The 14,602-nt window shown below is 32.6% G+C and overlaps 1 protein-coding gene across 3 annotated transcripts; it reads right to left on the minus strand.

Moving 5' to 3' along the window:
* Window positions 1-4,215: 4,215 nt before the first annotated feature.
* On the minus strand, window positions 4,216-7,079 carry LOC140838681 (uncharacterized). Of its 3 annotated transcripts, none has more exons than XM_073205160.1 (6): window positions 6,930-7,079; window positions 6,418-6,592; window positions 5,595-6,104; window positions 4,859-5,306; window positions 4,690-4,771; window positions 4,216-4,612 (listed from the first exon to the last, which is right to left on the minus strand). In XM_073205160.1, the coding sequence occupies exons 1-6, from the start codon at window positions 6,957-6,959 to the stop codon at window positions 4,409-4,411; spliced, it is 1,449 nt and encodes a 482-aa protein (XP_073061261.1). In that variant the 5' UTR covers window positions 6,960-7,079; the 3' UTR covers window positions 4,216-4,408. The 3 variants fall into 3 exon arrangements, with proteins under 3 accessions (XP_073061261.1, XP_073061260.1, XP_073061259.1); XM_073205159.1 differs by having other exon boundaries at window positions 4,859-5,297; window positions 5,595-6,116; XM_073205158.1 differs by having other exon boundaries at window positions 5,595-6,116; window positions 6,930-7,078.
* Between the last annotated feature and the right edge of the window lie 7,523 nt (window positions 7,080-14,602).

The raw sequence follows: 14,602 nt of genomic DNA on the forward strand, positions 1-14,602 counted from the left end.
CAGATTCTGGAAACGAGTGGATCATCGTTTCCATTTGATCTAATACGAGTATTATGAAGAAATATATATATATATATAAGACAAGATTTTAGTAAAATTTCAATAATTTCCAATGGAAATAATATGGAGACAAAGACGTTTCATCAGTCTTTCAAAGTGCATGGTAACTTGTGCCTAATGGCTAGGTAGCGCAGACTAGTTCTATCATCTGCGCCCCCTTGCTTGGGGTCGGGGATACCAATCAGCAATCAATTATCACTTTTTCTTCATCAAATTTTGATGCGCCAGCTTTCTTTCGAACTACAGACCCATTACTGTTATCGACACTTATTTTGGGATAAAATATATTAATGGGATTTGGTTATAAAATTTTGAAGAGGGATAACATACTGCATACATGCATGCATTCCAACAAAAAACCTTGTTTTTCCAAGAACTTGTCAAATTTTACGCCAGCCTAGTACTGTACATACATACATACATAATAAGAATTAGTATCCAATTGCTGAGAACTACTACTATGAAAGATAGGGATGATGCAAGAACGGCCAGGGGCGGATCTAGGATTTAGGGACAGGGGGGGCCGCTAAGTTTATTTTGCGATGGTTTTCTCAAAATCCGTCGCCATATGGCGACGGTTATAAGAAACTGTCGCGAAAGTTGCGACGGTTTTTCAACAACCGTCGCTATATGGCAACGGTTTTAAGAAACCGTCGCAAATTTTGCGACGGTTTTCGTCACAACCGTCGCTAAGCCAGAAAAATGGTTTCGAAGTCCGGCGGATGAAACATTATAAGTGGCTTTAGCCACTGAGATACATGGACGTATCATTCATTTTGGGGTGGCCATTTATATATATATCCATTTATATATTTAGTTTAAAAAAATTTAATATATACTAAAATTTTTTTTTAAATTTTTTGGGAGGGCCGTAACCCCCGTTCGCCCTACACTAAATCCGCCCCTGCAAGGACAAGTAGGGGGTCGCAAAATATAATGAGCTAAGATAAATTAGTCGAAGGCTTCTGAAGGAAGTCTCAGCAATCCTTAGTGATGGAGAAATTAAAACAAGACCAACCTGAAATTGATTGAAGCTCCTCCATTCCAAAACGACTACAACCAACAGCCACTAGTCAAAACCTAAAAAAAGAACGACCGTTACTGTCGAAAACTTGAAATTGTTCGAGTTAGATGTTTCAACAAAAACGAACTATCTAAGATCAACCAAGAAAGTGAAGCATACGTTTCTGAGCACTTGTGCAAAACTTCTTTCAGCATGGCAATAGGAGTTGGAGAAAATCGTGGCAGGAGAGAAAACAGAAGAAGTTGAGGTAACATACTGTATTTATATTATATATCCACGGTGTATTTAAAAAGTGTAGTTTTATTTGAACTACAAGTCCTAGATAAGTGCAGATTTGAATCATTTTATTCTTTTAGTTGTTCCATGTTCTCTAGCAGATGACAGATATGGATGAAGAAATGGCACGAGCTGTTGATATAGGCGAAAATGACGTGTGCTATGAAATATTTAAGTTGTTTTTGGTGAGACCATGGAAAGTTTGTGAAATCTTTTCACGATCGAGTTACATGGACAGGCTGAAGCAGGAGAGGATGCCGAGGACGAGAAAATGACACACAATTGGAGCATTTTAAAAAGTATACAGACCCAGCGGAAGGCGAATATGAGCTGCATCCCCACTAAAAAAATTTACAGTTGACTTGAGATTCTGATGACTAATTAGCCTCTGGTTATCTTTCGTATTTAATTTCTAAGTGTGGGTGATATGCACTTCCTTCTTCGCAATGGCTATGGCCTATGTTGCCTTTTCTGGTGTACAAATGAAGCGAATATGGACCTAAGTTGCCGGAAAATTTGGTCGATTTCCGTTCCTTGGCATAGGAGGAGTTTCTTGCTGAGGTTTCATCGACAGAAAGTGTCGTTCAACTCGGAGGAGTTTGTTTAAAAAATGCATGAATAGCTAGCCTTCTGTTATTAAGTTAAAATAATTATTTGAATCAGTTTATTTATTTAACTTGGTTTATTTAAATTGATTTTCTTTAGTTATTTGATCGAACGTGAAAGTGTGATCTAGAAGGTTGAGTTCTTAGGTCATCTTTAACCCATAAATCTATTTTGGTGCAGAAATTGCACCAAAATAGTGCAGTTTCTGCATCAAATATAACATTCATCTCCAACCCATTTACTTCAAATCTTACACTAAAAAATATATTCCTAGAATATTTTTTTGTTTACTATTTATTTATAAATTTAACAATATAATTATAATTAATGTTAATATTAGTATTATAATTATAATTTTATTTTTATTAATAGTTAAATTTATTTATTTGATTCTTATATATATTAACTCTAATAATTATAATAAGAATTAATACAAATGCTTCATTATTAAAATTGACATAATTTTAATACATATAATTTATTTTTAGAACTTAATACGAATCCAAATTCAAACATCTTAACAACTATATTCTTCCCACAAATAATCAATTAAAGCATTTCGTAGTGCATAGTGAGCATCTTTGTCTTTTATCATTTTATATCGAGCAAGAAATTCTTAAAATCTGATATTCTCATCGACAACCATTTCTACCTCCGTTTTCAATTAATTTAAGTAATGATGAAAATGCAGGCGGCACTTCATCCCATCAACCTCTTGGTGTTAAACTAAAGAAAAAAAAGGACGACAATGTGTTGGAATTGATATCTACAATGAAAGAAAGGCATCGCGATCTTATAAATGTATTACAAAAAGGATCCATTGAACTTCAACAAAGTTATGAGATGAAACTTCTAGCATTGCAAAATGAGTGGCTCAAATTAGCAAATCAACAAAAAAAAATTGAAACTAGACAACAACAAATAGCATTAGCAACCCTTCAAGAGGAGAATAAAGTTTTGTACATGGATTTAAGCACGATAGGTGATCCTGAAATGCGCGAAATTGTTCGAAAGGAACGAGCCAAAATTTTGAAAAAAAGAAATGAAGAACATGGACAACACGAAAATGACATATTTGGGAAATATTTTGGTGATTTTGGAGGATCAAGGTCTAATTTAGGAGATTATTGATCATCTACCTTGTTTGTCATTTTTATGTTTTTATTCGCATTGTTATCTTTATAATTTTCAATTATATATTATCTTCGAATTTGTATTCCAATTATGTATTATCTTTGTATTTATATTTCAATTGAGCATTGTAATTTTAATTTCAAAATTTTGCTTTTAGTTTTTCTGATATTTTATCAATTATATATTTATGAGAGTTAAAAATGTCAAAAATAAAAAAAACTAGAAATATTTTTATAAATTTTCTAATATAATTATAATTAAATTTTTTGTGTTTTAATTTTTATTATGAATTATATTTTATATCGACATGATTTAATTTTACTCATCAATTATATAATAATATTATTAAAAATATTTAATACATATTTATATTAATTAAAAAACATTAAAAAAATTAAAAAAAATAAAAAAAGGCCCAAATTTTCTCCTCTGCGCCAAATTTGGCATGCGCCAAATTAGCCAAATTTGGCGCAGAGGAGGGAGGCTGCGCCATTTTGGAGAAATGGTGCAGTCTCGTTGGAGGGGAAATCCTGCGCTATTATAGTGTTTCACGCTATGATAACACAGGGTTGGAGAAGCCCTTATTAGCGTATTATTGTCGAAGGATTATTCTTATTTTTTTACTGACCACGCATACCACGTGTGTCACGATATATATATTTAAAAAAAGTAATTATTTTTAAATATTTTTTGATAAAATTTATGGTTGTAATAAGAAAAGATATTTCAAGAAATTATAAAAGATGGCAGTTATCACAATGGCAGGATTTTTTTTTGTTTTCTATCGACAATCTTTTCAGCGAGTCTTCACTATACTCTATATTACAATGGCTTGATTTTTTTTTTTTTTGTTGATAATCTTTCCACAATCATATATACCAACTACTGTCGCTCGTGTCGTGTGTTTGTATAATTTTTTTATAATTAATTTGATTTATATTTAAATTTGAATAATATTATAATTGTAAGAATTAATAAAAAGTCATACCACAATTTGAATTTACTATATGTTAGTGGAAATCATACAATAATTGTAAAAATTTGTGAGATCAAACTATAATTCTTGCATTCAAGGTTTAAATGGAGGCAAGAAAAAAAGCATGATTACAATTACATCTCCAAACACGCGAACTTTCAGATGGTCAATAGATACAAAGACAGCTCCCAATACAGGATAACAATCCTCCATTGGCATGGCTTACCAGAGAAAAACTGTGCCAATGGAGCTCACATATGCACATCATGCTGAGAATTTTGGTCTCCCGAACAATGGGTTGTGTATCACCTAGATATATATTTTTGGTTCAATCACAACCAACCACAGCATATAGAAAGATTTGAGGGGATTCGACCAGTCTGGCGAATGTACTCAGCTTGTGCAGTAGTTTTTTCTGCTAGCTGATTCTTTCTACATTCGGCAACAGCCCGTTTTTCCTCTGACTTTTGTCTCGCCAACGATATCTTCTTTACCATCTTCGCCTGAGCTTCTGCTTTCATTTGCTCAATTTGGGCCTGAAAGTCAAATTTTAATCATGTTTATAACCCATGCTTCTTTTCAAGTTCGTTTTTACAAGTGCTGATAATTCTACCTCAATCTTCCTCATTTCTGCGTCAAGCTTTGCTTTCTGTTGGCTCTCCCATGCTTGGATTCTTATTTCTTCTCGTCTAAACCTGACAGTGTGATTCATTCAATCAAAACTTGCAATTTTATGACATAGTCCAAATCCAAAACAATCAGAATATAATTTTAGATCAAACCTTGCAGCATGTTTAGATTTCTCAGCTTCCTCCCATGCAGCAGCTCGTTTCGCATACCCAATCTGTTCAACTTCACTACTACCGCTAGTGTTGTTTCCAGATATATTCTTTTCATTCTCACCATCTCTTGCCCAAGCAGCAATATTCATCTTACCAAGCTGGACCCCAAGGGCTACAATGTCCCTTCTTGCTTTGAGCTTCATTTCTTGTTCGGACAAATCGTTTTCCCCATATTCATCTGAATTTTGTGGTGCACTATCGGTGGGATTTTCTGTTTGTGTTGCTGCAGGCTCTCGATTTCGAGGAGTAGATGGTATAGAAGAAGTTGGACTGCGAATTGGGGTCGTTGAACTGACAGGAGTGGCACTTCTTGACGGATCTTGACTTGGAATAGGCGTCATTTCTGTTCCTGTATCTCTCATTGACACCGATCTTATGCCTGAAACACCTGAAAATTTGCCAAGTTAATGAGAGCCATTTCTTGAAGTCCAGAATACCATTTTCAATTGTACCGATGCATTTCAATTTTATCAATCCACTATGAAGATACAGATGATACACAGTAAAAGGTTTTATATTTATCCAAGAACAGTGGAAAAACAGCATCATATACCGGAGCTTCAATCAATCTGTCCAATCCAAAGTGTAACACAACAGCAAGAATTTGAAGTTCATTTTTTCCCTTGGTATCCCAGCTAAAGAACTTATAAAAATGATTCGTGAATGCATACATCACCTGTCTTTTCTTCTGTCACGCTCTTCGGACAGGGCAATTCCACATCACCCACTTCGATCAAATCCTCACTTTCACGGAAATCAACCCGTTTCGCAGATGGCTTATTATCAAAACCAGCAGTAGACTCTGGTGCAACTCTGACCAAATTAGGACCTATGGGCCGGTTCACTAGAACTTGTTGATTGGTCTTTTTAGCTACATTGGATTGCACGTTTTGCCTATTCATAATCCACTTCTCCGCATCATTCCACTTAGACGACATAGGTCTTGACAAGGATCTTGTGACCGACTGGTGCAGAGATCTCTCCCCTTTATGGAACTCGAAGCTTGATGTACTGTCGTAATCAAGATTTTCTTCTTCGTAATTTCGAATCGGATACACCGAATTCGAATTACTGGCATCAACCTTAGAAACCAATTGAATTCCAGCATCCCTTAGCCCAGGATCCTTTAAATGCAACAAATTTCCATCTTCTTGCTTCGAGTTATCGAATTTAATTGGCGGAACTCCTATAGAGGAAGCTGAAAAAAGATGGACACAGTCCAAAAATCAGCACACATGAATTTAAAAGTAGAGTTTGCAAATCGATTCAAATATTTGCTTTGGTCAACAATAAGTGCTCATAATTTTTAGGAATTAAAGCCAACTATTAATTATTATAGATTCACCACATAAAGGCGTAATTATCACAGAACCCAAAAGCAGATTACTTCGGATCCAATACCAACATCTGAAAAAATAAGCCTTCACTCTAAGCTAGGGCTGGTCCCCTAAGAATTTGAATTGAAGCAAAAAAATAAAAAAAAGAATGAAAATTCAAACCTTCTTCCCCAAAATCATCATTATCCGGTGCCAACAAACTGTTCTTGACAAATTCTGTATCCTCGAGCTTAGAAGGAGATGTTCTCGAAGAATTACAGTTTGATCCGTCCGTTTTCTTCTTATTGTGCGAACCTATAAGCTTCATCCTCAACTTACTTGGAGAAATCATACCAGTCTGCATTAAGCAAAATACCAAAACATTCAGCAGATTTTTTGCAACACACAGAGCATCTGCCAAATCCCACCAAAGAAAATCTCCCAAAAATTGGTGCATTACGTAAATCCCATCTCAGAAATCTTTCGAATCTCATTTTTTTCAGAAAATTAAACATGAAAAACCCAATGCTCCACAGAAACCAGATAAAATCAGAATTTAAAAAAAAAATCAATTCACGTGAACGCCATAATGAATAAAAACAAAAATTCTGGGCAAAGGGGTAAAGACAAATGAAAGCAAGATAAACAAGCTACGTATGGTCAATTTAGAAGTTGCACAAGAGGTAAAAGTATACCTGAGCTTTGTTTATCCTTTCGTACTCCATAGGATCCTTGTCTGTATTTCGAAATATCTCTCTCTCACTGCAACACAGCGAGTCCAGAGAGAGGCTTAAGATGAAGCCAAAGCTCTGATGACAAAAGTTGAGAGAGGGAAGAGAAATAACACTATCAACGAAAAGTTGCTAAATCAACGGTGGAGATCTTACAGAGATTTTCATTATTTAATTTAATTTAATTTAATTTCTGGACACGGCTTTTTTAATAATAAATAAAATTAAAATAAACCAACCCGGAGCACTTACCGGAGCAATCAGAGCATTTGTGTATTTATATATGTTTTTAAAATGGTATATTAACTTTAAACAAAAATTTGTGTGAAATGATTTTACGAGTCGTATTTTGTGAGACGTATCTTTTATTTGGATCATCAATGAAAAAATATTACTTTTTATACTAAGGCATTGTTTGGTGTGCATGATAAGGGGGGATTGATTGTTAATCCTTCACTTATCATGTGTTTGGTGTGCATGATTAAGATTGTGATAGGCCCGTTCAGCCCGCACCCGGCCCGCACTATATGCATTATTATACTCATGTGGGTGATTATATAATCTTTTGGGGGAGAAGGGATTATATTTGATTAATTTAAATTTTTTTTTAATATTCTAAAGTTTAAAATAATTATAGATTCAAAAAATTTAATAATATTTAAATATAATTTTTAATTTGACTAATAGTATAAATAATTTAATTATTATTGATCATCTTTTTAATTATTATATTATTTTTAATTATAATATTATAATTTTTATTAATCATTTTTATTATTCGAATTTGTATTAATATTTTAATTATCACAATAAATGTATATTTATATTATTATCAAAATTTAATTATTTTTTATAATATTAATCGGTTTTTTAGTTTTTTTTTTCGAAAATTGGAATTAATGAAAATTTAATAATTAATATAATATTTAAATTTTATTTATAATTTTTTAAATCAATTAATTCTAGATATTTTATTTATTTATTCAATCATTTTAAGAATATATTACTAACTAATATATGATGAGGGCATTTTAGTAAATAATTAACAAAAATAATCAAACATCATATAATTTATCATGATGTATTGTGTATCCTTACTTTTTATTTTATAATCACTATTATTATATATTATCCTATCACACGAACCAAACGGTGCCTAAGAGTACTACTCTTGATTGTGAATATCGACAGAATTGACCCGTCTGATAAATATTCACAAGAAACCTATTCTTAACTTCAAGGGAATATATAAATTATACTACGCATCATAATTATTGGATTTATTAGCATGTCCACAGACAATACATAAACATAATAAAAAAATATTTATTCAAATACCTACATTATTTTGTGCATGAGACAGCTCGACTTGATCTATATCTAAAACGAAAAAGTAATATTTTGTTATATAAAAATAATATTTTTTTATAGATCGAGTCGAAAACTCGTCTTATTAAATTGATCTACACTAACACAGGGTAGAAATTATTGTGAATATTGAAATATAAAGATTAAATGAATAGTGAAATGTAACATATGCCTGCCTATTCATTATCCGCCATCAATCACTCTTGGAGTTGAATTAAAAAACCTTTTAAATTGATTTTTGTTTGTTTCCTTACAAATTAATATATATTTAGTGGAACAACGTCGCATTCGTGGAAACAGAAATAAGATTTTCGTAATAATATAATTTTGACATACAATTAATGAGTTCAAATCCGATCTTCAATTCATTGTGGTCTCTTTGAATTAAGTGGTCCTACTTGATTGTATATTCGTATCAATCCTACTTTAGGGAATATATAATATAATATTATAATTTAAAATATTTTCATAATTATTATTATTATTATTAGAGTAGGTTTCTTGTGAGACGTCTCACGAATCTTTATCTGTGAGACGGATCAACCCTACCGATATTCACAATAAAAAATAATATTTTCATGGATGATCCAAATAAGATATTCGTCTTACAAAATACGATCCGTGAGACCGTTTCACTTAAATATATGCTTTATTATTTGACAAAAAACTTGTTTAATATGGTCTTACGGGTCGTATTTGTGAGACGAATCTTTTATTTGGGTTATCCATGAAATAAGTATTATTTTTTATGCTAAAAGTATTACTTTTTATTGTGAATATGGATAGGATTGATCCGTCTGACAGATTAGGATCCGGGATACGGTCTCACATGAGACCCACTCTTATTATTATTATATAGTCTTCAATGGTTGGAAGATCTCATTCCTGTCACACAATCCATGATAAGGTACAACACTCATGATACAATTAAAATGTTAAGAAATTTAAATTATATTGAGGAAGAAGATTTTGTAATTTTTGAAACAGAATTATATATTATTTTAATGAATACATTTGGTTTTACTTGCTTCATATTTATAATATTTAATAGTAATAGGGGTGGGGGGTTGTTGGGTGGATTTCTAGTGAGGTCAATTTGTACAAAAAAAACTAGTCAAAGTACATAATATGCGACCATACTTCGCCAGAAAAAAGGCTACAGAATTTCATAAGGCGACTGTCGGTCTTCAATACTCTTAATTCATATATAAATTTTTAAATTAAAGAAAATAATAAATGCCCTCAATTTTTTGTTTTATATGCTTGAATTATTTATATGAAATATTTTTTGGACTCTTAAAATTTCGATTAATCGAGTGCATATTTTATATTTACAGACTTAGGTTATGTTCAGTGACTCGTCGCGTGGGTTACTCGCGCCTCTAAGGGGTGAGGAGGAAGCGCGCGGAAGGGTCTGTGTGCGAGAGATATAAGGACTTTTGTGATAAGAGTTTCTGCATCAGATCTTACCCAACATTTAATTTTAAAATGTGAATATAAAAATTAAAAAGCATAAAAAAATAGAAAAAAATAATATGATAAATCACCAATGACCATATTGTGAAAATACAGTCATACTTCTCTAAATTGACATCATTTACACTTAAAAAAAATAACAATATCTTCTACCTTTAATTCCAAAAATCAAATATTATTCATATTTCATTTCTTTTGTTTTTTTTTTAAAATCTAAATATAAAATAATTCATGGAGAAATGATGATATCAATTCTCAGACACCAAATTCTTTTCATTTCAATTATCAATACAACGAGGACTAAATATTGAGCTTTATGTTCAACCAAATTCAGTTCACCCAAAATCACAATGATTTTTTTCCTCCAAAACCAAAAAACAAAGGGATGGATATTGTTGCTGATGATGAGGTAAAGACGTCAAAAAGAAACATTGGACAAATATTGAAGATAAATGGCGCGCAAAAAAAAAAAACACGGTACGACGCTTCCACTTATCCGACAATTGACAATAATCAAAGCAACATTACTTTCCGAGGATTGGTTTAGAAAGAATATAACTATGAGTAAATGGATGGAAATCACATATACGAGACAACATACGATAATATTAAACGGATGTTCGCTTTCTAAAATAAAATTATTGATCTAGAAGCATCTAACCAAAGCGGATCGTCCATTGAGATGATCATATTCATTATGAATTATTTAAATTGAAATCTAGGAAATTCTTAAAATATATATATATATATATATATATATATATATATATATATATATATATATATATATATATATTTCAAATAATGTTTGTGCAAAATTATGGGAATCACTACTCTGATGAGAAATAAAGCTTGGTTTGTGGGGACCCGGACGCTAATCAAGTTCATAATCGTCATTGGGATAATTTAATCAATTATAATAAACAGAGTCTAATTTTTTTTAAATGCGGAATGTAATGGAATCAAACTCCTATACATATCAGTATAAATCCAGTACAACATACAATCATTTACAACTAAGGTTCAACAACTAAATGTCAAGTGTCGAAGCCCTATGTACATCAAAGTCCGTGGTCTCCACTCTAATCACGCTCCCTCCTCATCTCCTTGACCCTGATCATGTCCCACCTGTTGTCATGTACACATACAAACAAGATAACAGCCGGATAATTCCGGTGAGAATATAATCCCAGTATAAACCAATGAAACATGCAATCATATGATAACCATAAAAGCATGGACAGATAACAGCAATATATATCAAAAGCTGAAATATAATCAATATAAAACTGTCGACAATACTCGTGACTCCACGACTCAGACTAGACTCAATCCTAGTCTAGGGATCCCGGTTTCCAGACGTTGGCATTCCATATCGATCAGCAGTAATAGAAGAAACTCCGATTCTATCCACATCGATATGGTATCGATCACCAGTAATAGAAGAAACTCTCATTCTATCCACATCGATAGCCAATCATCCGGTGACAGACTTTGGCACTATCGTCAATAAACTATCTTGTGACATTGTGCAATGTACCCGTGGCGATCCCACCACTATCAAGCACTTCTGTCACAAGATTACTCATCTAATACTTATCTAATACATGCTTGCTACAAATCAATAGAACATCATATAATAATCAAATCAATGCATACAATAACAATAAGTATGTGATTTAGGGAAACCCAAGTATATCCTACTTGAGTCGATCTCCCAATACCACATTGACTTATACATTTCGTTTGTAATCTCGGTCTGAAGCAATAACCGTTCTAAACTCAAGACTGTCTCTGCAAATCCGAAACGACATATCGAGAATCATAATATCAATGTTCTATTCTCAATTCAACACTGAATCTGATTAATATGGATTTAAGTCAAATCACGGCATAACGGCACAATCTCAGTATCCCCGTCAATACCATATCAATAGACATCAATTACAAATCATAACTCATATCCGATACAATTTGTAATTCATTTATAATCCAAATCTGTCCAATATTAATCGATATATTCTGAAAGATCATAACAATTTCATAATCAATCCGTTTCTCAATCTGACTTCAATTCTAGGATGTCTAACATGCCAAGAACATCATATATGAAGTGTATTCAATTCCAACAATATCATATTTTCAAATGATGATAGAACTCAGTAAAACTTACGTCCATTTGTAGCCTGCGTCGATAGGAACACAGTACTGAAATCGGATTCTAATTCGGATGGACGGATTTCTCGTAAATCGAATTCTAAAATTAAAATTGTAAGGTTGGCTTCTTTTTCCCTTTTTCTCTTGTTTTCTTCGAAGATTATAACGTACATATATAGACACACACACACACACACACACACACTCGACATGCATTAAGGCAAATGGCTCATCCTACATGCAACACGTCTCGGCGCGTAGCTCGCACAGCCCCTCGTGCATATGCGCGCCCTTACTCGGCGCATATGCGCGAGGCCATTGTTCAGTTTGCCCAACTCTCAGGTACCCTCGCGCATATGCGCGGATTTAGGTCGCGCATATGCGCGAGTTTCTCTGGACATTTCGCGCATATGTGCCCGGCTGGGTCGCGCATATGCGCGGGAGTTCATCCTCGCACATACATCTTTTCATGCTGAATTCAAACCGTGTCCCGATTAATCCTCTCATAATCACCTCAAATTATAAATCAATAACCGTCAATTAACAGCGATTAATTTTCGGGCATTACATTGTTAATGTTGAGCGACCAGCCAAAATTAAAGATATGGTTGTTCGAAAAATTCAAAGGAGTGATTCAATGGATTTTCGACAAAAGCTCCAAAAGTTGTGAATTTGTCTCCAAGAAATAAAAGAATGAAACACACAATACTAAGGCCATCTCCAATCTATATATTCTATTTTTTATCTCTTATCTTCCAAAATAGAGATCCATGATATCTATTTTCAAAAACCTTCTCCAACTCATATACTTTAAATATTACCAAATACTCTATTTATTTAATTTATTTCATTTTCAACCCATATCATCTAAATATTATCAAATACTCTATTTCTTTAATTTATTTCATTTTCAACCCATATCTTCTAAATAATACCAAATACTTTCTTTGGTCGACCAAAGCATACCATACCATGCTTGGTCGACCTAAGCATGGTGCTTTGGTTGGTCGACCAAAGCACCACCAAATCTGTTTTGGTCGACCTAAGTGTGGGTGCGTGACCAAGCTTGTTTGGGTGGATTTTTTCTTCTTCAAGCCATCAGTCGATCAACAAAAGGACTATATTGCAATTTTTAAATTATCTATTTTGTAATTATTTCTCACTCATTTTCAATCGTCCATATGAACACTCTAAATAGAGGATCACTGTTGCATACTCTAAAATGGAGGAAACAAATAGAGAATGGTTGGAGAGGATAATTGGAGATACCATAAGAAAAAAAAGATACACTCTGGAAAAATATATATATATATATATATATATAATTCCAAATTTCGATTTATAATTGGGACTCTAGCCATTATTTAGCCTCGTTTGAGTCTTTTAATGCGATGATGATTAATATTTGCATTATACTTTATGCCCCTATGCTCACGTAACCCCATACGAGAATTGCCCAGGGAATTTGTCCTGCTTTGCGATAAACCCAAACAGCCCACGCTCCAAATATATTATTTTTTGGCATTTAATTTTTTTAACCATATTATAAAGAGATTAATTTAATAAAATATAAATCATTGCATTGTATAATATATACAAATCCCTATTATAGATTTACTAACATAATATATATAAAACTAAACTATACGTATGTATGCTACTTGAATGTGAACAAATAAAATGATATATCGGATAGGATGACGATGAAGGATGGTACGATAAACCGAAATTATCATATAATTTTAATTATTAATGACAAAAAGTATATTATAATCTCATTTTTTACACAATACTTCCGGCAATTATAAGGCTTTTCAATAATTATTTAATGGAGGGCTCCTATTTATTATTATTATTATTATTATTATTATTATTATTATTATTATTATTATTATTATATATTTTTTAAAAAGGGCCTACCGAATATAGAAATTGGATATTGTGTTGATTAGTTGGTACAAATAATAAAGGGTGGAAATATGAGTCCAAAACATTCTTTCCAAGAGGTTTCAAGCAAGTGGATTTTGGACTGCATTCACATGGATCGTTTTCCCTTGTCCACTTCCCATTGTCATGAAAATGACTCTTAAAAAATCGACTATCAACTTTTTAGTGGTTTGAATTGTATAAAATTTGACTGATTCTAAAAAAATATCTTCAATTTTAAGTGTTGGAATTTGAAAATAAGCGTCACATTATAAAAATTCCACACGGCAGGTAATTTTCATGGTTCGATTTGACTCTAGAGCTGACTGTCTTCACTAAATGATTAAGAGTATGTCTCTTGTGAGACGGTTTCACGAATCTTTATTTGTGAGATGGGTTAACCCCACCGATATTCTCAATAAAAAGTAATACTTTTTAATTGATGACCCAAAGAAGATATCTGTATCACAAATACGAACCGTGAGACCGTCTCACACAAGTTTTTGCCGATGATTGATTAGTTTATGTAGTGCGAGAGTGTAACAATATGTTAGTTACATCATTTATTTGATTGTTTGTCAGACGTTTGAGATATTGTATTAGAGCATCCGCATTGGTGGGTGTTATAACACCCACCACCTCATCAAAAATCGTGGGGTCCACATGCCACATACACATTACAATTAACACATCTATTCTCCCACATTCAT

Source organism: Primulina eburnea, chromosome 8 (assembly GCF_022965805.1).
Source record: "Primulina eburnea isolate SZY01 chromosome 8, ASM2296580v1, whole genome shotgun sequence".
In the NCBI taxonomy this organism is placed as follows: Eukaryota; Viridiplantae; Streptophyta; class Magnoliopsida; order Lamiales; family Gesneriaceae; genus Primulina; species Primulina eburnea.

Coding starts and splice junctions, on each gene's coding strand:
- LOC140838681 (XM_073205158.1), bottom strand. CDS start 6,959: ATGGAGTACGAAAGGATAAACAAAGCTCAG. Junction 5,307..5,594: donor CGTGACAGAAGAAAAGACAG/GTGATGTATGCA, acceptor GCAAATTTTCAG/GTGTTTCAGGCATAAGATCG. Junction 4,613..4,689: donor CAGAAATGAGGAAGATTGAG/GTAGAATTATCA, acceptor TTTGACTTTCAG/GCCCAAATTGAGCAAATGAA.